At 64.1% G+C, this 22519-nt stretch overlaps 1 protein-coding gene across 6 annotated transcripts in view; it reads left to right on the forward strand.

Moving 5' to 3' along the window:
* Positions 1 to 22519, forward strand: part of LOC100345135 (phospholipid-transporting ATPase ABCA3) — a 41752-nt gene that overhangs the window by 14369 nt on the left and 4864 nt on the right. For 5 of the 6 annotated variants that reach the window (XM_070064106.1, XM_070064105.1, XM_051836186.2 and 2 more), the window contains 19 exons: positions 1397 to 1656; positions 2644 to 2760; positions 2888 to 3008; positions 6128 to 6301; positions 8842 to 9053; positions 11043 to 11183; positions 11574 to 11703; positions 12230 to 12384; positions 12625 to 12780; positions 12902 to 13112; positions 14936 to 15086; positions 16201 to 16299; positions 17053 to 17239; positions 18316 to 18619; positions 19218 to 19491; positions 20272 to 20476; positions 20836 to 21055; positions 21280 to 21438; positions 22267 to 22439. In XM_070064106.1, the coding sequence (XP_069920207.1) occupies positions 1397 to 1656; positions 2644 to 2760; positions 2888 to 3008; positions 6128 to 6301; positions 8842 to 9053; positions 11043 to 11183; positions 11574 to 11703; positions 12230 to 12384; positions 12625 to 12780; positions 12902 to 13112; positions 14936 to 15086; positions 16201 to 16299; positions 17053 to 17239; positions 18316 to 18619; positions 19218 to 19491; positions 20272 to 20476; positions 20836 to 21055; positions 21280 to 21438; positions 22267 to 22439 (3449 nt within the window). The remainder of the gene's footprint in view (positions 1 to 1396; positions 1657 to 2643; positions 2761 to 2887; positions 3009 to 6127; positions 6302 to 8841; positions 9054 to 11042; positions 11184 to 11573; positions 11704 to 12229; positions 12385 to 12624; positions 12781 to 12901; positions 13113 to 14935; positions 15087 to 16200; positions 16300 to 17052; positions 17240 to 18315; positions 18620 to 19217; positions 19492 to 20271; positions 20477 to 20835; positions 21056 to 21279; positions 21439 to 22266; positions 22440 to 22519) is intronic. The other variant, XM_070064104.1, reaches the window with a different exon arrangement.

The raw sequence follows: 22519 nt of genomic DNA on the forward strand, positions 1-22519 counted from the left end.
GCAGACGTCTTGTGATGGGGACTCTGGATCTAGAGCAAGGGGAGACCAGGGAGACCTTGTGGCAGGTGACGGAGGTGGGCAGACGTCTTGTGATGGGGACTCTGGTACCCTGCAGCCACCTGTTCCACCCCAGGCCCATTTTGCCCCCGCTGCCCCCCGGATGTTCATGTCTTGGGCCCATTAATGCCCCGATGAGAATTCAGTGCCCAGGGCTGTTCTCTGTGGTTTATTTATGACCACAGACACAGCATGGGGAGGAAGACCAATCGCAGGTGATGGCTGGTGCCGGGCAGCCACCAGCCAGGAGGACAAAGGGTGCAAGGATGCACCCCTGCCACCTCCCGAGAGAACTGTGCCAGCACGTGGCAGCCAGGCGCTTGTAGGACAGGGCCCGAGCTCAGCTGTGTGGCGACTTCCCGGGCCTCTGTGTCCCCATCTGTCCAAGGGGGCAGAGCAGCTGGCGGCGATGAGAATTCACTCCCGTCCAGCCCTGGCCTCAGCACGCAGCAGTCGACGCTCATTGAGCGCCTGCTCTGACTGCAGCCACAAGAAGGCTGAGCCAAGGGGACAGCAGAAGTGCGCACATGGCAGCCCCACACTGGCCGTGCGTGGGCGGCTGGGCCTTCGCTCTTTGGGAGGCTGGAGCCCAGGACTTCAGGTATTCTGAGTCACTGCACTGTGTAACCGAGGGCGCCATGCCACCCACTCCTGTGGCCTGAGTCCCCTCTGTCCCGAGGCAGGCGCAGGGACGTTACAGAGCACACAAGCCTCGTGTGACCTCGGCCGGCACAGCCGCAGTCCCCCCCGACCAGCGTGGTCCACAGCCTCGTCCCCGGAACCTGTGACTGCCGGGTGACGTGGAGCTCAGGATGGCAGGGTGGTCGCCAGCTGCCCCCGTAGGCCCAGCATCATCCCTGGGCCCTTGAAAGCAAGCAAGGGGTGGAAGAGAGGCCACAGGGGCGGGACCCGGGGACGCTGCCCTGCAAGCTCTGTAGCTCAGTGAGGCCCCTGCGCGGCTCCGACCCCCAGACTCAGCAGGGCCTGCCGTTCTCAGCTGCCACGGGCACGGCGATCCTGGGGACACTCCTCCACCCCCACCCCTTGGAGGTGCCTTTCAGAGCGCCGCCCTCCACCTCCGCCTGCCCTGCCGACGTTCTTTTTGCAGCTCCCAGACTGCTAGGGGTCATCCTCTCAGCTGCTGTGGGTGTGGGATGTGTCTCCCCCGCTTCTCCGGGCAGTGCAAGGCACCCCGGGGTCCGCAGAGGGGGCATCGGGCAAAGTCCCTCTGTGGCCCCTCCAGGGATGCCCCTGCACAGCTGGGCGCTGGCGGCTCTCCCGGTGAGCAGCACCGAGATGTGGCTTTCCCGACCCCGGTTGTCCTCTGCTCCACACCCAGGGTACATCCGGGAGGGCTTCCTGGCCGTGCAGCACGCCGTGGACAGAGCCATCATACACTATCACGCCAACGCCTCTGCCCAGCAGCTCCTGCAGCAGCTCACGGTGACCGTGAAGAGGTTCCCGTACCCGCCCTTCATCTCCGACCCCTTCCTGGTGGCCATCCAGTACCAGCTGCCCCTGCTGCTGCTGCTGAGCTTCACCTACGCCTCGCTTACCATCATCCGGGCGGTGGTGCAGGAGAAGGAGCGCAAGCTGAAGGTGAGCCCGCGTGCTCTGGGGGGAGGGTGCCGCTGGGAGGCCCGGTCCTGGTTTCCAGGCTGCCCCGCCGTGCACCCACACCCACTGCTCTGTGGCTCCCGCCGGTCTTGGGGCTTCCTTGAAATCAGGCCGCGTGTCTGGGTTTTCAGGCCCTGGGAGAGCGTGCCGGTTCCTGTGTGGCGCGCTCAGGAGGGAAGGGTGGCCCTGGAGCTGCGTGGTGCATCGCGACAGGCCCTGGCCGACAGTGCCAGCTGCACGATGTTGATTTTGCTCTGTTGGACGGTGACGGCTGAACGGGAGGCTAACTAGCACCGTGTGCGGATCAGGGGCCACTGTGCTGCAGACTTGGGCGTGAGTGAGTGGGGAGTGAAGCCGTGAAGGGCACCATGGTGTCTCCCGAGGAGTCTTCAGAGCCCGCGGGAAATGCGTCTTGCGGGAAACCAGCCGTGGGTTTCAAGCACCTCTCGGTCCCGTTTTCTCGGAGCCTCCTGAAGCGTGCCACGTGGCCACGCGGCCTCGATAAAGACCACCGGGGTGAACTTGGCGCCTGCCGTCACCCGGGAGTCGCTCAGCTTCCTCCGCTGCAAATGTCCACGTGCCACTGAGAGCCTTCTCAGGGCAGGAGTCTGTAACGACTGAGGTCGTAAAAGGCCGGGAAAGCCGACGGGAGCACGGGGGTCCGCTGGGTGCTGTGACGAACCTGACCGAGGCGGCCGTAGAGCAGGCTGCACCTCAGTCACAAGCGCAGACCCACGGGTGAACCAGGTAGGGCAGGCGCTCACCCGGCGGCTGAGTCTGCGCAGTAGCCGCACTCCCTCCTGCCAGTGGGGCAGTGCATAGGACGGGGAGGGGGCCGGGCGGGATTCCTTGCGCCCTGCCACCTGGCTGCTGCCTGCAGGCCACGGCGTGGGTGTCCAGGTCACAGCCGCACTCGCGTGTGCGGGGCTGCAGGTGTGACGTGACGCAAGCCCCCCCCCCCCCCCGCAGGAGTACATGCGCATGCTGGGGCTGGACAGCTGGCTGCACTGGAGCGCATGGTTCCTCATGTTCTTCCTTGTCCTCCTCGTCGTGGTCTCCTTCATGACGCTGCTCTTCTGCGTCAAGGTGAGCGTGGTCCCCGTGGCGGCGGAGCAGCCGGGGTGCCGGCGCAGTGTGGAGCCCTGGGCTGCGTCCTTGGTGACTGTGGATGTTTGGGCCTCCCCCGCCCCCGGTCTGCCCCGTGCCCCTGCAGGTGAAGACGGGCGTGGCCGTGCTGACCAACAGTGACCCCTCCCTGGTGCTGGCCTTCCTGCTCTGCTTCGCCACCTCTTCCATCTCCTTCAGCTTCATGGTCAGCACCTTCTTCAGTAAAGGTCAGTGGTCTGGCTGCCCTGGACCGGAGACCGTGGACGACCAGGTCTCGGGGAAGCCGGGGGCTTGTCTGGGCTGTGGGAGGTTAAGGGGTCCCCGCATCTGAGTGGAGGTGAGCCAGGCACTGAGTTACGGCAGAGCAGTGGCGGGGAGAGGCAGGGACGGCGGTGTGTGCGGCAGGCCACAGGGCTACAGGGCAGGCCAGCGAGGGAGCCTCACAGGATGGCGCTGAAAACAGGCCAGAGGCCAGAGCACACGGGCGGGCCCGGGCAGGAGAGTGCGGGGTCGGGCGGAGGGCCTGGTGAGCTCGGACGTCCGGCGGCCTCGTGCTGCCCAGTGAGCTCCGATGTCCAGCAGCCTCGTGCCACCCGGCGTGCCCCGACTTCCGGCGGCCTCGTGCTGCCTGAGCGGTGCCTCTGTCCAGCTCCGTTCCCTCTGCGCCGTCTTCCAGGGACTGATGGCGTTTCCCGCGGTACCTCTTATCCCGCGCTTCGGAGGGTGTAGATAGTGCCTCTGTTCCAGCGTCCGCCTCATACCCCACACACACACACACACACACACACACACACGGCGTCCGTGCGAGCCACTGAGCTGCCTGCCTTGTCCCGCTTCCTCCCAGCTCTGACTGGCACCTTCCCACACACGGCGTCCTCGTTAGCACCGCCCGGGCGTCTCACTGTGTCTGGTCCACGTGACCCCTGCGGGAAATGCGGGCAGTTTGCTGCCAGCCGCCCCCCGCGCACCTGCTCCTCTGACTCACTCTATTGTCGTTCCCTGGGGAATGGTTCTTTGACTGGCGTGGGTGAGCGGTTGCTCAAGTGTTTTTGGACTCTGTATGCCCAAAGGCGGCTTTATTCTGCCTCCCTCCTGAGCGGACGGCAGGTTGGTCGGGCAGCCATCGCTGTCCGAGCCCACGGCCATCCCTGTTGGCAGGAGCCTGGCGCTGGCCTGGGTGCGTGGGTGCTATGATCTGAAGGCTCCTGCCCGCCCGCCCTCAGGGCCCATTGGATCCTGCTGCCAGCATCGCTGGAATGCTCTCCTCTTGGGCCTTGGCTCCAGCCTCTCTGTTGTCCTTAGTGCCCTTTACCTCTGTGGCTGGTGCGTGTGTGCGTGCGGGTGTGTGGGCAGTGGGGTGGGCGCTGCCTGTGTCTCCTTAGCCGTCCCAAGTGCACACTACAGTGCATTCACACTGTAGAGCGGCCATCACCACTGCCCCGCTCCAGACTTTCCCATGGCTCCCAGCTGAAACTCTGGCCCCGCCGCCCCTCCCTGTGTCCCTGGGAACCATGGCTCCTCCTTGTCCAGGTGAGTGTGACGGCCCAGGTGGAATCGCACAGCGTCTGTCCTGTCGGGACGGCCGGTCTCACCTAGCACCGAGTGTGCGGATCCCTCCCCTTCTGCAGCTGGAGGACAGTCCACAGCCAGAGGCCCTCCTGTGTGCCTGGTCGTCTGTGTGTGAGCTGCTCTGAACGGTGCTCTGAGAGCGTGGAAACACCTGTCCAGTCCTCCTGGCTGTGGCCCGGCGGGGCTGTGGCCGGGCCAGGCAGCAAGTCTGTGTTTAACGGCCCATGGAGCAGCCGGAGTTGGCACCACAGTTCGCCAGGGTTCCTTCTTCCCCACACCTCGCCAGCATGTCTGTTCTGTGCTCGGCATCCTGTGGGCAAGAGGAGGCATCGCCCATGCCGCCCAGCCCGGCCTGCCCCTGGCTCCTATGTGTGCTTTGACAAACCTCTCCTAGCGGATCCTGGCCTGCCCGCCCACCCCCCCCCCCCCGCCTGTGCGTGCTCAGTGCGCATCCTGCAGACGCGGCTTTCGTTCCGAGACGGTGGTCGTGTTTTGTGAACCCTCGGTCGGCTCGCACACATCCCCTGGTCTTGCTTCTTCACCTGGTTTTTGGGGGAAACCCTTCCTGTTTGGGGGAAGCGTCTCTCCGTCCCACGGCCGGCTTATTCTGTGTCTTGTTTGCTCACTCTGATGCCCGTGGAGCCCTCTGAGCGTGTCCGCGAGCCCAGAGGTGGGGCTGCAGCTGAGCCGTCCGGGGAGTCAGACGCACGCCCGGCAGCCTCCGCCGTCTCAGCCCCAGAGAGCCCAGTTCTCAGGCTGTGTGTCCCCCGCCTCTGCGGCAGCTCCACCCTTCCCGCTGCCCGCCCCTGGACTCGTCCTTGCCTGTGGACGATCTCACAGGAGCAGGAGGGACAGATTTCAGTCCAGCTGCTGGGGCTCCTTCATCCTAAGACCCTTTGTGTCCTTAAAAATTGAGTTCACCAAAGTGCTTTTCTTTCTTTGTATTCTTAAGGTCTGTTTGTTTAAAGGCAGAGTCACAGAGAGAGAGAATCTTTCATTTGTTGGTCCACTCCCCGAGTGGCTACAACAGCTAGTCTAGCCAGGCCAAAGCCGAGAACCAGAGCTCCACCTAAGTCTCCACGGGGGTGGCTGGGGCCCAAGTGTTTGGGCCGTCTTCCACTGCTCTCCCAGGCACGTTGGAAGTGGATCCACCCACGTGGGATGCCGGCGTCACAGGTGGCAGCTTAAACTGCCGAGCCATAATGCCGGCCCAAAGGGCTTTTCCTATGTGACATATCTGTCTGTATTTATTCTAGAGCAATGAATGTAAGAAAATCTAGATTTTTTCAATTTAAGGGATAGCCACCGTAAACCTGCTGTAAGTTTACATACATGTGCAAAACGGCCATGTTTCCCTCGAGTTAGTGAGGCGTGTGCCCGTCTCACATTCCTGCCACCCTTGGTGGTGTCTGGGTTCTCCCTGTGCCCAGGGCATTCACCAGACACGGACGTGCAGCTGGGAGGGGCTCAGCGCGGGGTGCGAGCTGGGGACTCGGTGAGTGAGTGAAGGAACAAGTGGACCGGCAGGAAGTGAGGCAGCGTGGGGAGCAGGTGTGTGGTGATGTCGGAGGCAGCTGGGCTGTGGGGGTCCCAGGGTGGGACTAGGTGTAGCCCCAGGCAGGCGCTGTCTCAGGGGAGAGGAGGCAGCAGGCTGAGTACTGGGACGCCTGTCCCCAGGTGGACAGCTGGCACAGGGGTCAGCAGCTCCTCCCACCGGTGGCTTCCTGCACCCTGTGACCGTGCACACCCACGCACTATGCTGCCCTCTCGCCCGCAGCCAACATGGCAGCAGCCATAGGCGGCTTCCTCTACTTCTTCACCTACACCCCCTACTTCTTTGTGGCACCTCGATACAACTGGATGGCGCTGAGCCAGAAACTCCTCTCCTGCCTCCTGTCCAACGTGGCCATGGCCATGGGAGCACAGCTCATAGGCAAATTTGAAGCCAAAGGTGAGTGTTGTCCTCTTTCCCTCGTGGGAAGTGCGGCCGGCGGTGGCCACTGGGGACGGCCACGGCCAGAGATGGCTGCCGGGGCTGAGCGGGTGCAAGGGCGCTGCACAGAGCAGCCGTGGGAGCTGCAGTCCGGGGCAGTCCCAGAGCCCGCAGAAACCACGGGGCGTGGGCCGGGGCCTGGGGCTCAGCGGGCAAAGGGCAGGATGCCCGGTGGCAACTGTGTCTGATGGCTTTTTTAATTAATTTAATTTGAAAGGCATAGTTACAGAGAGAGAGGGAGACATACAGAGAGAGAGAGAGAGAGAAGGAAAGATCTCCCATCTTCTGGTTCACTCCCCAATGGCAGAGTGGAAACCAAGAGCCTGGAACCTCTTGTGGGTCTCCCATGTGGGTGCAGGGGCCCAAGCACCTGGGCCGTCCTCCACTGCCTTCCCAGGCACATTAGCAGGGAGCTGGGTCAGAAGTGGAGCAGCCGGGACTTGAACTGGTGCTTACAGGATACCAGTGTTACAGACCATGGCTTAGCCCTCTGCACCACAGCGCTGAACCCTCTGAAGGCCTTGGTCAATGCAGAGCCCTCGGTCAGGGTAGACCACAGCCCCTCCCTACTCCCCCAGGACCTCCTGCAGCCGTGTGATGAGGGCAGGGAGGCCCAGGAGAGAAGTGTGAAGCCAGGAATACACGTTTTCCTTGTCCTTTGTAGAATTTCCTGATGGCTAAGACGTCAGGAGGGCCGGACAGGACGCCTCCTTGGCTGACTGCAGTGGGCGCTGGGTTTCAGCAGAGGGAGTCCGGCCTTCTGGACGGGTGGGGGAGGGCGCCTGTGTAGCCCCTCTCCTCCTCTCTCTCCGGAGGTGGAGGACAGGCCCCATTTCATTTCCAAGCTTCCCCAACCCCTCTCCCAGAAAGGCTTTGCAGAGGCAGGAGGCTGCCGCTGGGGCCAGGCCTCTCTGCTCCTTGCTCTGCTTCCAAGAGGAGACTGAGAATGGTGTGGGCGTGGGGGGCCCTTGCTGTGCTGGCCTCCGCCCCCCCGGGCAGCCTCCCCTCCCCAGGGCTGAGCCGCACTCCCTGCCCTTCCCCGTGCAGCAGTCCTCCGTAGGCCGAATGCTCTCCCCTCCTGCAGCCGTGTGTCTTAGGCCGTCTGTGCTGCCACACAAGGACACATGGGACCAGGCAGTTTATAAAGAACAGAGCTGTATGGAGCTGGGAAGTCCCAGGTCACGGCGCCCGCAGGTGCAGCGTCTGGTGAGGCTCAGCCTGTGCTCCCAGGACGGCGCCTGGAAGAACCCTGGTCCCCACACAGCAGGTGCCCGTAGGAGAGAGCCCGCCCCCATAAGGCCTTCGAGAGCAGCACCAAACCTATTTGAGGTGGGGTTTGGGTTTGGACGCGTGGGCTGGGAGGTGCCCTGAGACCCCGGCATGGTGCAGCTCCCGTTGCAGCTGTGCAGGGAGCTCCCAGTGTTGCTGTGTCTAGCGAGAGTTTCCCTTCCGCTGACCGAGGCCTCCAGCACTGCAACTTCTGAACGCGTGTGTGCCCGTGCGCAGGGGCGCGTGACCAAGTGCAGACGAGCATTGTCCGGGGTGCAGATGCTTTGTAAAAGCCATTTCCAAAGGGAGGCCTTCCCCCCAAAGTTCTGCAGTGAGTTTCCATGAGCAGAGATCTCTTGGGGCCTGAGGGTGGATGCTGGCCTGGCTGGAAGGTAGCCAGTTCTATCCGGTGCCTGGAACCTCGGGACACACAGGGACCGTGACCTTGACAAACCACGGAGAGATGAAATGTCGTGGACTCCGTTAGATGGCACTTTTTACATGTGTGCATGTGTGTGTGTTTACATGTATATGTGTTTACATGTATGTGTGTTTATGCACCTCTGTACTGGTACATGTGTGCATGTTTATGTGTGTTTCCACACACATACGCTGTGTGCATGTGGGTTTTTTTTAAGTTTTATTTATTTGAAAGAGTTACAGAGATAGGTAGAGATAAGAGAGAGAGAAGTCTTCTATCCATTATTTCACTCCCAAATGGCTGTTCCAGCTACAGCTGAGCCGCTCTGAAGCCAGGAGCTTCTTCTGGGTCTCCCACATGGGTGCAGGGGCCCAGACATTGGGCCGTCTTCTGCTGCTTTTCCAGGCACATTAGCAAGGAGCTGAGTTGGAAGTGAAGCAGCTGGGACTAGAACCTGCACCCGTACGGGATGCCAGCGCTGCAGGCGAGGGCTTCACCCCTCTGCACCACAGTGCTGGCCCTGTGCATGCATGCGTGTGTGTGTGTGCGTGTGTGTGTGTGTGTGTGAGAGAGAGAGAGAGAGAGAGGGAGGGAGATCAACTCAGTCTGAGCCTGTCTAGTCAGTAGTGAGCTTTGGCTGGCTATATCACACAGTTTTGTGACTGCTGCTGTCTTAACGACTTGGAGAAAGTTGCCAGACCTGTTAGAAAGCTAGGCAGGCAAGAGTCCTGCCGCCTTCGCAGAGACTGGCAGGGTCACATGTGTGACATGGGGCTTCAGGGTGCCTGGGCCCTCCCCGCCTGCCCAGTGCCGGCTGGTCTCCCGGTGCACTCTGTAGGCACGGGCATCCAGTGGCGAGACCTCCTGAGTCCGGTCAGCGTGGACGATGACTTCTGCTTTGGCCACGTGCTGGGGCTGCTGCTGCTGGACTCCGTGCTCTATGGCCTGGTCACCTGGTACGTGGAGGCCGTCTTCCCGGGGCAGTTCGGCGTGCCGCAGCCGTGGTACTTCTTCATCATGGTGAGTGCCCGCGCCCTCCTTGTCCATCTGCTCACCGCGGCAGGGTGGGTCCCCGGCACTGGGGTGGGGGTCCCCTCCAAGCCCCTGACGCACGATGCCTGCTTGGGCTGGGAGAGAAAACCCTGCCCGGTGTCCAGGGCAGTGAACGGTGTGTCCCCAGGGCCCTGGGATGGGTTCAGAGAGAGGTGTGAGCCCTTCCCCCGCAGTGGCCCAGCAGAGGGGACGCCCACCGGCAGCCCTGCTGCCCCCAGCCACAACGATGCAGTGTCTTGGGCAGGCGGCCACGCGGCTGGAGAAGCGAGAGCGTCCCACCCCAGGAGGCGCTAACGCCTGGCACCCCACACCCTGTGGCCCCTGGGGCCTGAGCTGCATCTGCTTTACCAAGTGGGGTTGTGTGGTAAAACGTGGGTGAAATTTGCTTTTTGAGGCCGGCGCCGCGGCTCACTAGGCTAATCCTCCACCTTGCGGCGCCGGCACACCAAGTTCTAGTCCCAGTCGGGGCGCTGGATTCTGTCCCGGTTGCCCCTCTTCCAGGCCAGCCCTCTGCTGTGGCCAGGGAGTGCAGTGGAGGATGGCCCAGGTGCTTGGGCCCTGCACCCCATGGGAGACCAGGATAAGTACCTGGCTCCTGCCATCGGATCAGCGCAGTGTGCCGGCCGCAGCGCACCAGCCGTGACGGCCATTGGAGGGTGAACCAACGGCAAAGGAAGACCTTTCTCTCTGTCTCTCTCTCTCACTGTTCACTCTGCCTGTCAAAAAAAAGAAAAAAGAAATTTGCTTTTTGTGAAACCTAATAATACATCTTAGATGCTTTAAATGCATATACTTTAAGTAGAGCTTTAGGATTTTATCTAAACATACATAAACATTTTTGTTTTATGTGTTTTTTTAAGATTTATTTTATTTATTTGAAAGGCAGAGTGACAGAGAGAGGGAGAAACAGAGAGAGATATTCCAGCTTCTGGTTCACTCCCCAATTGGCTGCAACAGTCAGGGATGGGCCAGACCAAAGCCAGGAGCCAGGACCTTCCTCCAGGTCTCCCACGCAGGTGCAGGGGCCCAAGGACTTGGGCCATCTTCTACTGCCTTCCCAGGCCACAGCAGAGAGCTGGATCAGAAGTGGAGCAGCCGGGACTCGATCTGGCATCCATATGGGAGGCTGGCACTGCAGGCGGTGGCTTTACCCACTGTGCCACGGTGCCGGCCCCCAGGGTCACTTCTCTCGTCATTCCTTGATTTGACGAGTATTGATATTACTGCATTTCACCAAATCCGGTGATGCCGATTGCCAGAAGCACCTGTTTCTCATCACTTAGAAACATCCTGCAGCTAAGCCACGGTGCTTTGTAACGAAAGACACGTTCTGATTTGAAAGCCGCATCCCGTGTGGGACCTGTGTCCCTGCACCCCAGTGGAATGTGGTGTCCCAGGGCTGTGGCTGAACAAGCCACCACCGCTCCGGGCTCGCCGTCTGGTGAACGCCTTTCCCAGCGCCCTGCCCACACAGCCGTGCTATCAAGGGGTCTCTGTAGGCACCAGGCTGCCCTAAGGGCCGAGTGTGGGGTCGGTGGTGGGTTCCGGCCCCCGGCACTGACCCTGCTGCCTGGTGGCCGGAGACGGGGTGGGTAGAGGCTTCCTCACAGCAGAGGGGGGCTCGGCCCCCTGGCCTCTCGCTGGTCTTCAGGGTCCCAGCGCAGCTTGGGTGAGGACGCAGCTGGGGGAGGCACTAGACGGGGCTCCTGGCCTGGACCGTGCAGTCGCCTCTCCCTGTGTCAACGTCCCGCTGACACACGCCTCTCCCTGTGTCACAGCGGGCCTCATCACATCAGAAGAGCGAGTGTCGCAGAGCAGTCGACTAGGGAGAGGGCTGGGCTTGGTCTCGGGTGCCTGGAGGGCTGGGGTGTGGTCGAACACTGATGCGTGTTTGCCGTGACGTGTGCTTGTTGCCTTGTTCACCACACACACCACGACACGTCTGCCCCCGCTCAGCCCTCGTACTGGTGTGGGAGCCCGCGGGCAGCCTTGGGGAAAGAAGAGGACGCCGACCCCGAGAAGGCTCTCCCCACGGAGCACTGTGAGGCCGAACCCGAGGCCCTGGTGGCCGGCATCAAGATCAAACACCTGTCCAAGGTACCACTTCCCTGGGGGCCACCAGCAGGTGCTCTCCGACCGCTGTCCAGGCACAGCCCACGTGCCCTTGTGTGTTGGCAGTGCCCGGCATGGGGTCAGCACTCACTTTCCTGGCTGTACCTCCTCCCAGCTTCTCCGTAATGCTGATTCTGCTTAGCCATGCTGGACACCTTGGCCTCCTGGGTCCTCTGGTCCCTGAGGGACACTGAGGCACTTGTAGGATGCATGGGAGGTGGGAGTGGCAGGAAGAAGCAGCCGCTGTCCGAAACTTCACGCCCAGGCTCTCTGGTTGGGCGATGCTGGGACAAGCCTTCCAGAGGGGGCAGGAGGGCTGTGGAGTGAGCCCCCAAGGGCCCCGGAAGTCCAGAGCGGCCTCTGCCTTTCCCACAGGTGTTCCGCGTGGGGAACAAGGACAGGGCAGCGGTCAGAGATCTGAACCTGAACCTGTACGAGGGGCAGGTGACTGTCCTGCTGGGACACAATGGCGCGGGGAAGACCACCACCCTGTCCATGCTCACAGGTGAGGGCCGGCTCCCCCCTCCGCCTACTCCCAGCCACCAGGAGTAAGCCCCAGCCCACAGGCCCAGGGGGACACGCAGTGACCCTCGCCCCTCCAGCTCTGTGAACCAAAGGCTGACTGGAACCAGACAGGAGCAGGTCCGCCCCCTGGTGATCATGGCCCGGCCCTGGCCTGTCACCCCGGCTCTGAGGTTGGCACAGGCTCAGCTCTGGGGCGAGGCTCGGTGCAGGCGATTTGCTCGGCACACGCACATGACTCAAAGGAGCCACTGTTGGGTGTGTGCTTCTCATCTCTGGCCGGCCGGGGTGCCCTGGAGCGGGGCTGTGTCCCCCCCCCCCCGCCCTCCTCACAGCTGCAGGCCCCTCACAGCCCACTGTGGCGGTCAGCAGGGTCAGCAGGCCTGTCTCTCGTGGGCAAGGTCCTTGGGTTCAACAAAAGGAGCTGTGTGCTGAGGCAGGGGCTCCTTCTGCCTGGTGCCGGTGAGTTAAGTCTCATGCGGGGCTGGGGATCTTCTGCTTGGCCCCAGGTCTCTTTCCCCCCACCAGCGGACAGGCGTACATCAGCGGGTACGAGATTTCCCAGGACATGCCCCAGATCCGGAAGAGCCTGGGCCTGTGCCCCCAGCACGACGTCCTGTTTGACAACCTGACCGTGGAAGAGCACCTCTCCTTCTACGCCCAGGTGAGCCGCCGGGCGGGACCGCAGAGGTGCCGGTGCCGGTGCCGGCAGGCCCAGGCTTCACCTGCCTGGCGTCCAGGCCCTCTTAGGGAGAGCTGTTCTGGAAGGGCTGGGCTAAGGGCGGGCAGACTCCAGCAAAGCGGCGCCGAGGGAGGACTTCTCCCAGGCCGGGGCCTTTGGGCGGACAGGGTCAGCCTCCCGCCAGAAAGGCCTGCCTCACGCCCCTTGGTCCTGTGGTCTCAGCTGAAAGGCCTGTCGCCCCACAAGTGCCCCGAGGAAGTCAAGCAGATGCTGCACGTGCTGAGCCTGGAGGACAAGCGTGACTCCCGCTGCCGGTTCCTGAGCGGGGGGATGAAGCGCAAGCTGTCCGTCGGCATCGCCCTCATCGCGGGCTCCAAGGTACGCAGCACGGGCCAGGGATCTGCAGGCACTGGGCACAAGCCGGGGACAGCAGGGCCCCGGGGACGGCGGGCCGTGGAGCTCAACCCCGCCGGGCCCGGGTCGTGCCTCTGCCCACCAGGTGCTGATGCTGGACGAGCCCACCTCGGGCATGGACGCCATCTCCAGGAGGGCTGTCTGGGACCTGCTGCAGCAGCAGAAGAGCGACCGCACCATCCTGCTGACCACCCACTTCATGGACGAGGCCGACCTGCTGGGGGACCGCATCGCCATCATGGCCAAGGGGGAGCTACAGTGCTGCGGGTCACCGCTGTTCCTCAAGCAGAAATACGGTGAGCGCGGGAGGCGGGCAGGCGGTCTGGCCTCTGTCCAGGATGGGGTCAGTGCCTTACGGTGAGCGCAGGAGGTAGGTGGGCGGTCCGGCCTCTGTCCTAGGACAGGGTCAGTGCCTTACGGTGAGCACGGGAGGTGGGTGGGTGGCCCAGCCTCTGTCCTAGGACAGGGTCAGTGCCTTACGGTGAGCACAGGAGGTGGGTGGGCGGTCCGGCCTCTGTCCTAGGACAGGGTCAGTGCCTTATGGTGAGTGCGGGAGGTGGGGGGGGCAGGCGGTCCAGCCTCTGTCCTAGGACAGGGTCAGTGCCTTACAGTGAGTGCAAGAGGCGGCCGGGCGGTCCAGCCTCTGTTCTAAGACAGGGTCAGTGCCTTACGGTGAGCACGGGAGGCGGGTGTGCAGGCGGTCCAGCCTCTGTCCAGGACAGGGTCAGTGCCTTACAGTGAGCACAGGAGGTGGGTGGGTGGTCCAGCCTCTGTCCTACAGGGTCAGTGCCTTACGGTGAGCACGGGAGGCGGGCGGGCGGTCCGGCCTCTCTCCTACAGGGTCAGTGCCTTACGGTGAGCGCGGGAGGCAGGCGGGCAGTCCGGCCTCTGTCCTAGGACAGGGTCAGTGCCTTACAGTGAGCACGGGAGGCAGGTGTGCGGGCGGTCCGGCCTCTGTCCTACAGGGTCAGCGCCTTACAGTGAGCGCAGGAGGCGGGCGTGCGGGCGGTCCGGCCTCTGTCCTACAGGGTCAGTGCCTTACAGTGAGCGCGGGAGGCGGGTGGGCGGTCCAGCCTCCATCCTAGGATGAGTTCAGTGCTATACGGTGAAGGTGGGAGGTGGGCAGGCGGTCAATGCCACTGGCCTGCTGTGCACGGGCAGCTGCCCACTGTTGGTGTTTGTGAAGGGCCCTTCTTGGACTCAAGGCCCGTGTAGGGAGAACCCAGGCCCAGGTGGAGGGGCCGTGAGGACGAGGAGGGAGTGGAGCAGAAACGATTCATTGAGGGTCAGTGCCAGGGCCACTGAGAACAGCAGTGCCCTCGCCAACACGGCAGCTCCCACGTGAGCGTGGCTCCCGCACCGCCCTGGACCAGGGGGTGGCGACTTAGATCAGGACCCAGGCCTTCCTTCTCAGGGTCACCTCCTGGTCCGTCGTGGTGCTGTCGTGTGTCTAGCCCCCCACATTCCCTTCCTTTAGAGCACCCCTGGGGCTCTGGCCTCTCTGTGACCAGCGCACAGCCCTCTTGACCGGAGGGTGCCCCGGTGTGGTCAGTAGCAGGCTGGAAGGGCCCCTTGTCCGGGGGGCCACTTACAGTGAAGATACTAAGGCTTCTTTTGTTAACAAGAAATGGGGGCGCGGGCCTCAGGAGCCAAGGGGCCGTCTGCGCCTCAGCCCCCAGGAACGCTGTTGGCTGTTCCCTGCCCGGGCCCCCCAGCTGGCCAAGGTATACTCTGGCAGGGCCCAGCATCCTCGTCTCTGAAGTGGACGAGGCTGTCCCACTTCCTGCAGAAGGTGCTGGGGAGGTGAGGTGGGGGCCCAGGAAGCGTGCGTGGTGTCACCGCACCTGTGTCTTCCTGCCGTGTTGGGCAGCGTCAACCCACAGCACACACGCATGACCACGTTAGCCCCTGCCCGAGTGCCTGGAGGGTCTGGGGAGCTCTCCCCGGCCAGCATGTGGGAGGCCTCACCCGGGGACAGCACAGAACGTCGCTCTGGCTCCGCTAACCCTGCCTCTCCAGCCTCCTTCCTGCGCACCTGCCCAGCCTGAGCCCCAGAGCCCCTAGTGTGGACTGGAGGAGTGGGAGTGGCCCAGAGCCTCACACTGGCCACGTGTTCCAGGCGCCGGCTATCACATGACGCTGGTGAAGGAGCCGCACTGCAACCCCGCGGGCGTGTCCCAGCTGGTGCGCCACCACGTCCCCAACGCCACCCTGGAGAGCAGCGCCGGGGCCGAGCTCTCCTTTATCCTCCCCAAGGAGAGCACGCACAGGTACAGACGGGGAAGCGGCTGTGGGCCGGGAGGGCCCAGTGCTCCCAGTCTCCCTGCCCCTCTTCGGTGTGGCTGTCAGCCCTGGGGCCCCAGGACGGTCATCCCTGGTCAGTCTCCCTGGCGGGGTGCAGTGTGCCCGGCCCGCTGGGCAGGGCTGGAAGGAACATGTTGTGAGCTAGTTGGCTCCCTCCTGATGGGTTACACGCAGGGCTGCCCTGCTCAGGAGAGCCGCCGGACTCAGACACTGTGTGTGTGTGTGTTCTGGACCTCGGACCTGAGGCCCGTGCACTCACACACGGGACACAGGAGGGAATGGCCACCCTCAGAGCACTGGGCTCTGTCTCGGAAGTACCTCACTGTCCTTGCGAGAAGTGGCTTTGAGGCCACTCCCTGTTCCAGGCCCCTGACCTCGATTCCACGCCCACTCCGTCATCATGCACTCCTGTTCCCCCTAGAAAATGGGCCAGTAAAGAACCTTCTGGAAAACTCCCATGATGCCCCAGGAGCTTCCTTCCCCACTGGCAGGATGGGAGCCTGGCATGGACTTTTCTCCCCGATATTTGTGGGATGGATGGGTGAAAACGGCGCAGGCCTGGCCGGCGTTTGTGCCGTCCGCGCCGTGAGCGGCGGGGGTTTCCACGCCTGCTGCTGCTGCGGGTGCTGCCTGTCTGTGCCGCCTGCTCCGGCGTTGACGGGGACCCTGCTGCCTCGGCTCGGCCCTGAGACCTGCTTCATTCCGCGGGGCCCCACCGCCTGTGTGCCGTGTGCCGTGTGCCGTGGTTTCTCCACCCTGTGATCAAACGCATAATGGCTGCTTTCTTGCGGCCGGGTTTGTGGTTCCACGTGAGCACCCCCGGTGTCCCGAGGACGTTGCCGAGAAAAGCGGACTGGACAGGGCCCTCCCTCCCTCCCGATTTTCCATTCTTGCTATGAATTGAAATGGTTCTCAAAAAAGGGAACTGAGCTGTGTGAGCCGGCCTTGGCTGTTTCTTGAAAGGCATTTCAAGGAGTTGGCTGTCCCCTGCCCCTCCCCGACCTACAGGGAGGGGATGCCGTGTGGGGAATTTTCTAGAAGGTCTCTGAGACGCTGTCTTCACTGCCGGTCCCTTCCTAGGTTTGAAAGCCTCTTTGCCAAGCTGGAGAAGCGGCAGAAGGAGTTGGGCATCGCCAGCTTCGGGGCCTCCGTCACCACCATGGAGGAGGTCTTCCTGCGGTCAGTCCTGGGTGTTGGGGTCACTCCCGCTCTCGGCGCTGTGGGCGATAAAGCAGCCACCCCTCACTCGGTCACGTCCACCTGGAGACCACCGGGGTGCTCACAGGCGAGCAAGGTCCCGGCAAAGACCGCCGTGGGGGCCGTGCCTCCAAGAAGCTTCCAGCCTTGGCGCAGACTGGCCGGAGGTGGCGCTGATGACCGGGGCACGACAGGGCAGCCCCGGGAAGCCCTGGCCTTGAGAGCCAGGGTCAGGAGGCGCTCAGGCTTCCCTGTGGCTCGAGCATGGACTGAGGGCAGGCCCCTGCTGTCCTTGCCGCCTGCTCTCCCGCGGTGCCAGTCCCTCCCAGGGCACCGAGCCTCCCCCCACCCTCGGCAGCCATGCCCCAGACGCACACCTTCTACCACCAGGGGCCAGCTCGGTGACAAGCCTGCCCCAGTGCTGCCATTGAGCCCTGAGCCCCCGTCTATCTCGCAAGGCCCTGGCTTGAGTCTGGGCGGTCTCCCTGGGGCAGGGGCCCCGTCTGGCTGCCCCTCCCCTGGGCTTGGCTGGCTGTGGACTCTGATAGCCCAGAGGAAGTCCTGCTGAATAAATGAGTGGACACAGTGGATGAAGACAGGGAGTTGGGCGGTGGCTCCGCGTCAGGGCCGCTGCCCTCTGCCCTCCTCCCCGCCCCCTCCTCAGTGGAAGGGCAGCTTGGCTCCTGCCTCCCCAGGGGGCTGGGTCATGAGCAGTGCCCCGTGTGTCCGTCGCAGGGTCGGCAAGCTGGTGGACACCAGCATGGACATCCAGGCCGTCCAGCTGCCTGCCCTGCAGTACCAGCACGAGAGGAGGGCCAGTGACTGGGCTGTGGACAGCAGCCTGTGTGGCGCCTTGGACCCCACGGATGGCATCGGCGCCCTCATTGAGGAGGAGCCCAGCATGGTCAAGCTCAACACTGGGGTAGGCACGCTGTGCGGGGCCGGCCGCCCTGACCCCAGGGGCAGAGGAGCGTCCACAAGGGCGTCTGTGCCAGGCAGAGGGTGGACCTCCTCCCAGTAGGCTGCAGGGTCTGGCAGGGAGTGGACCTCCTCCCCACAGGCTGCAGGGTCGGGCAGAGGATGGACCTCCTCCTCCCCACAGGCTGCAGGGTCGGGCAGAGGATGGACCTCCTCCCCACAGGCTGCAGGGTCGGGCAGGGGGTGGACCTCCTCCCCACAGGCTGCAGGGTCAGCAGTGAGAGTGGACCTCCTCCTCCCCACAGGCTGCAGGGTCGGGCAGGGGGTGGACCTCCTCCTCACAGGCTGCAGGGTCGGGCAGAGGATGGACCTCCTCCCCACAGGCTGCAGGGTCAGCAGTGAGAGTGGACCTCCTCCTCCCCACAGGCTGCAGGGTCGGGCAGGGGGTGGACCTCCTCCCCACAGGCTGCAGGGTCGGGCAGGGGGTGGACCTCCTCCCCACAGGCTGCAGGGTCGGGCAGGGGGTGGACCTCCTCCCCACAGGCTGCAGGGTCGGGCAGGGGGTGGACCTCCTCCCCACAGTCTGCAGGGTCGGGCAGGGGGTGGACCTCCTCCCCACAGGCTGCAGGGTCGGGCAGGGGGTGGCCCTCCTGCCCACAGGCTGCAGGGTTGGGCAGGGGGTAGACCTCCTGCCCACAGGCTGCAGGGTCGGGCAGAGGGTGGGCCTCCTCCCCACAGGCTGCAGGGTTGGGCAGGGGGTGGCCCTCCTCCCCACAGGCTGCAGGGTCGGGCAGGGGGTGGACCTCCTGCCCACAGGCTGCAGGGTCGGGCAGAGGGTGGACCTCCTCCTCCCCACAGGCTACAGGGTCAGCAGTGGGAGTGGACCTGCTCCCCACAGGCTGTGACAGGGCCTGCAGAGTTGTGTGGTCACGGCTCTGTGTGGTGTCCTGAGCCTCCCCCGCCCCCAGGCCCCTCGAGCAGCCCCGTGGTTCCTGGTGTGGCTGCAGGTGCCACCTGGGGGCAGCACCTGCTCCCAGGAGGTGGGGGTCAGACACTGGCTCCCCGGTGTCTCCCCTGCAGCTGGCCCTCCACTGGCAGCAGTTCTGGGCCATGTTCCTGAAGAAGGCCACGTACAGCTGGCGGGAGTGGAAGATGCTGGCCGCCCAGATCCTCGTGCCCCTGACCTGTGTCACCCTGGCCCTGCTGGCCATCAACTACTCCTCGGAGATCCTCGACGACCCCCTGCTGAGGTTGACCCTGGGCGAGTACGGCCGAACCGTGGTGCCCTTCTCCGTTCCTGGGACGTCCAGGCTGGACCAGCAGCTGTCGGAGCGTTTGAAAGACATGCTGCAGGCCCAAGGACAGGAGCCCCGAGAGGTGCTGGGTAAGGGGCATCCCCCAGGGCCCGGGGTGGGGGGCCGGGGTGCGGCCGGGGCGCGGCTCCTGGACAGCCCTCGTGCTATAGGAGGTTTAGTGGCGTCCCTGGCATTGCCTCCACCCCTCACGACAACCACAGATGCTCCGGACCTGGCCAGCTGTCCCCTGGGATTAGGCCTCCTCAGGTGCTGGTTCCCGGAAACTAGGAAGTTCGTGGTCTTTGTTACTTTCCGTGTGCTTCCTGGTCATAACCACCTCCGTGTGACGTGGGAAAACTTAGAGCCGTCAGGACACTGGCGGCCTCGGTTGGAAGCCGCCGCAGGCGTGCAACGGGCTGTGCTGTGGTTAAACAGAACGTGGTGGACGCTTTGCTTCTCACCCCCCCTCCCTGACCAGCAGGACTGAAAGACGATGAAGCCTGGGCGGGAGTCCAGCACGTCTTAGGACGCGGTTGACGGTGTTGGCTGCTCGGGGCCGGCTGCCAGCACGGTGGGCCCTCACAGCAGGGAAGAGCTGGCGAGGCCCCGCGAGGCCCTGCCCACGGCCAGGCCCCCGAGCGGCACCGTGAGGTCCCCGCGTCCCCTGACCGTGCTGTCACTCCCCAGGTGACCTGGAGGAGTTCCTGATTTTCAGGGCCTCGGTGGAGGGGGGCGGCTTCAACGAGCGGTGCCTGGTGGCCACGTCCTTCGGAGATGCAGGCGAGCACACGGTGGTCACCGCCCTGTTCAACAACCAGGCCTACCACTCCCCGGCCACCGCCCTGGCCGTCGTCGACAACCTCCTGTTCCAGCTCCTATGCGGCCCCCGCGCCTCCATCGAGGTCTCCAACTACCCCCAGCCCCGGAGCGCCCTGCAGGCTGCCAAGGACCAGTTCAGCGAGTACGCGCGGCCCAGGGCCGGCAAACCCCTGTGGGCCCCGCCCTGCCTCCCACCCGGCTCCCAGATGGCCTCACTGCTCTGCCTTCTGTTCCCAGCAGGGGGCGTGCTGCCCGCATGGTAGCCCAGTCTAGGAGACCCGCGGGTCAGCCCAGGGGTTCAGGCTTGGCCGGGGACAGTGGACCAGACACAAGGCTGTCTTGGTTTGCCTTAGCAGCTGTAGGAGGCGTCACTGAGCCAGCACGGAACCCGCCCGTTTGTAATTCCGGGTCAGGTGCCGATGGTGCGTCCAGAGGGAGCCGTCGTCACGCTGTCGTGGTCAGGCAGCGTCTGTCCACTGTGGACGTGCGTGCTCTAGGCACTTCCTGTACACACACTTCTCAACATGATGAGTTCAGAGTTCCTTTTTTTTTTTTTTTTTTTTGCCACATATTATTCATTGTCCCAGCACCATCTGCAGAGAGGCCAGGTGCTGGGGGCAACCAGAGGCAGAAGCTAGGACACAGTGGGCTTGGTCACTCCAGGAGCCGAGTGGCAGGTCTGGCTTGGGACCATGCAGTGTCCCCAGGGGAGACGGCAGATGGTGGTGTCCCCGGGTGTGGCTGGGGCCGGGAGGGCTGGGGGAGGGGCACAGCTGTCCCTGCTGACGAGAAGGACAGAGACCCTCGGGCTGCAGTGCCCTCCTCCCTCCAGCCGCGTGTGCTGCACAGCGCGGGGGACAGGGGCGTGGTTCCTGCTGCCCAGAGGCGCTGCGCTGGCGCTGAGCGGCCCTGTCCCCCGCAGGGGCCGGAAGGGCTTTGACATCGCCCTCAACCTGCTCTTTGCCATGGCCTTCCTGACCAGCACGTTCTCCATCCTGGCGGTCAGCGAGAGGGCCGTCCAGGCCAAGCACGTCCAGTTTGTGAGCGGAGTCCGCGTGGCCACTTACTGGCTCTCTGCTCTGCTGTGGGACCTCATCTCCTTCCTCGTCCCCAGCCTGCTGCTGCTCGTGAGTGTGGGGTCCTCCCCCGCAGGCCACGGCCGGGGGTGGTCACCCAGGGGACCCGTGCACAGAACCGGAGCCGGATGGGGAGTCTGGGCCAGGCCCAGCCCCTGGTTCCCAGAGGACAGTTGCCCCTCCATTTCCTCTCTCCCCCCACCCCCAGCCGCTGCCCAGCTCGGGTGGGCAGGGCCCTAGATCCTGATAGTGACTGCATCAGCTAGGGACAAGGGCCACCACAGGGGCCAGCTTATTGGCCAGGGCCCGAGGGCATTTGAATATGACCATCAGTCCCTCCCCGGCCCCCGGGGGGCGCCTGCTGCACTGCGCGGCCTGAGTCCCCCCTCCCGGTCTGTGCCATGCGGCAGGCGGTGTTCCGGGCCTTTGACGTGCGCGCCTTCACGTGGGACGGCCACGCAGCCGGCACGCTGCTGCTGCTGCTGCTGTACGGCTGGGCCATCATCCCCCTCATGTACCTGATGAGCTTCTTGTTCTCGAGCGCGGCCACCGCCTACACCAGGCTGACCATATTCAACGTCCTGTCGGGCATCGCCACCTTCCTCATGGTCACCATCATGCGCATCCCAGGTGGGAGCACCCCGCCCCGCCTCCCGGCCAGCCCCAGCCAGCTCTGCAGCCTCCCTGCCCCGTGCGGTTTCCACAAGGCCACCCCGGGAGCTGTGGCCTCGCTGGGCCTCTGTGGCCAAGGTCCTCTCCATGGAGGTCCCCGACCTACGAGGACGCCTGAGACCAGCGCCTCCCTGCCGCCGTCTGCCGTCTGCGCTGACTGGCCTCTTCTCTCCTCACCGCAGCGGTAAAACTAGAAGAACTTGCCAGAACCCTGGACCGGGTGTTCCTGGTGCTGCCCAACCACTGCCTGGGAATGGCGGTCAGCAGCTTCTACGAGAACTATGAGACCAAACGCTACTGCACCTCCTCGGAGATCGCCGCTCACTACTGCAAGAAGTTCAGTGAGTGTCCGGACCCGCCCCGGCCGGCCACAGCATCCATCCTGCGCACTCAGGGCCGCTGGGCCCCACGTCCCGCCCGCCCGTCCTAGCCCTCCTTTCCACCTGTCCTGGCGTCCAGGACCCAGGGCTCTGACCAGAGAACACATCCTCCCCCTGTCTGGAGGCCGGAGGCCGGAGGCCCAAGACCAGGGTGTGGGCAGGGCTGTGCCCCCTCCAGAGGCTCTGGGGAGGGACCTTCTGTCCCTCGCACCTTCAGGGAGCTGTAGGCCTCGCCGCTCCAGTCTCATCTCTGTTCTCACACGGCCTCTTCCTCGTGTGTATCTCAGATCCTCTGTCTTTCTCTGTCACCTTAAGACCCTTAACCAATTCCGTCTCCGGCAACCCTACTTCTGAACAAGATCGCAGCCACAGGTTCAGGAGTTAGGGCTTGAGCCTGTCCCTGCGGGGCCACCACACCCCGCCCTGTGCCTGGAGCTGCGCCCACTGTGTGTCGGACGGCAGCCCCATGGCCACCCGCAAAGCCCAGTCCCTGCCCTGCACCTGCTGCGTCACTCACGGGATTGGGTTTGCCATCGCTCACTGTGTGAGCCTGACCTCCTCCAAACCGTGGCCACGCACAGCGCCCAACCCTGGAACGCGCGTGTGTGAGTGGACGAGGCGTGGTCAGCGCTCGTCCCAGCCTCGAGGGGCACTTCCTGCAGCCAGATCCCCAGGAAGCATGGGAGGTGTCCGGGCTCATGGGAGGCACCCGGGGAGGAGGGCGTGCAGTGGGGGCCGGGGCCACGCGTGCCGGGCTGCGAGCACAGCGCGTCTGCCCGCGGCCCGCAGACATCGTGTACCAGGAGAACTTCTTCGCGTGGAGCGCGCCCGGGGTCGGCAGATTTGTGACCTCCATGGCCGCCTCGGGGTGCGCCTACCTCACCCTGCTCTTCCTCATCGAGACCGACCTGCTGTGGAGACTGAGGAACTCCGTCTGTGCCTTCCAGAGGAGGTGGACGCTGGTGAGCGGCTCCTGGACGCCTCACGGGCTGCTTTGGGTCAGCGAGACGAGGGGCTTCATCACCACCGACCCGACACAGCC

The sequence above is a fragment of the Oryctolagus cuniculus genome, chromosome 19 (genome assembly GCF_964237555.1).
Source record: "Oryctolagus cuniculus chromosome 19, mOryCun1.1, whole genome shotgun sequence".
In the NCBI taxonomy this organism is placed as follows: Eukaryota; Metazoa; Chordata; class Mammalia; order Lagomorpha; family Leporidae; genus Oryctolagus; species Oryctolagus cuniculus.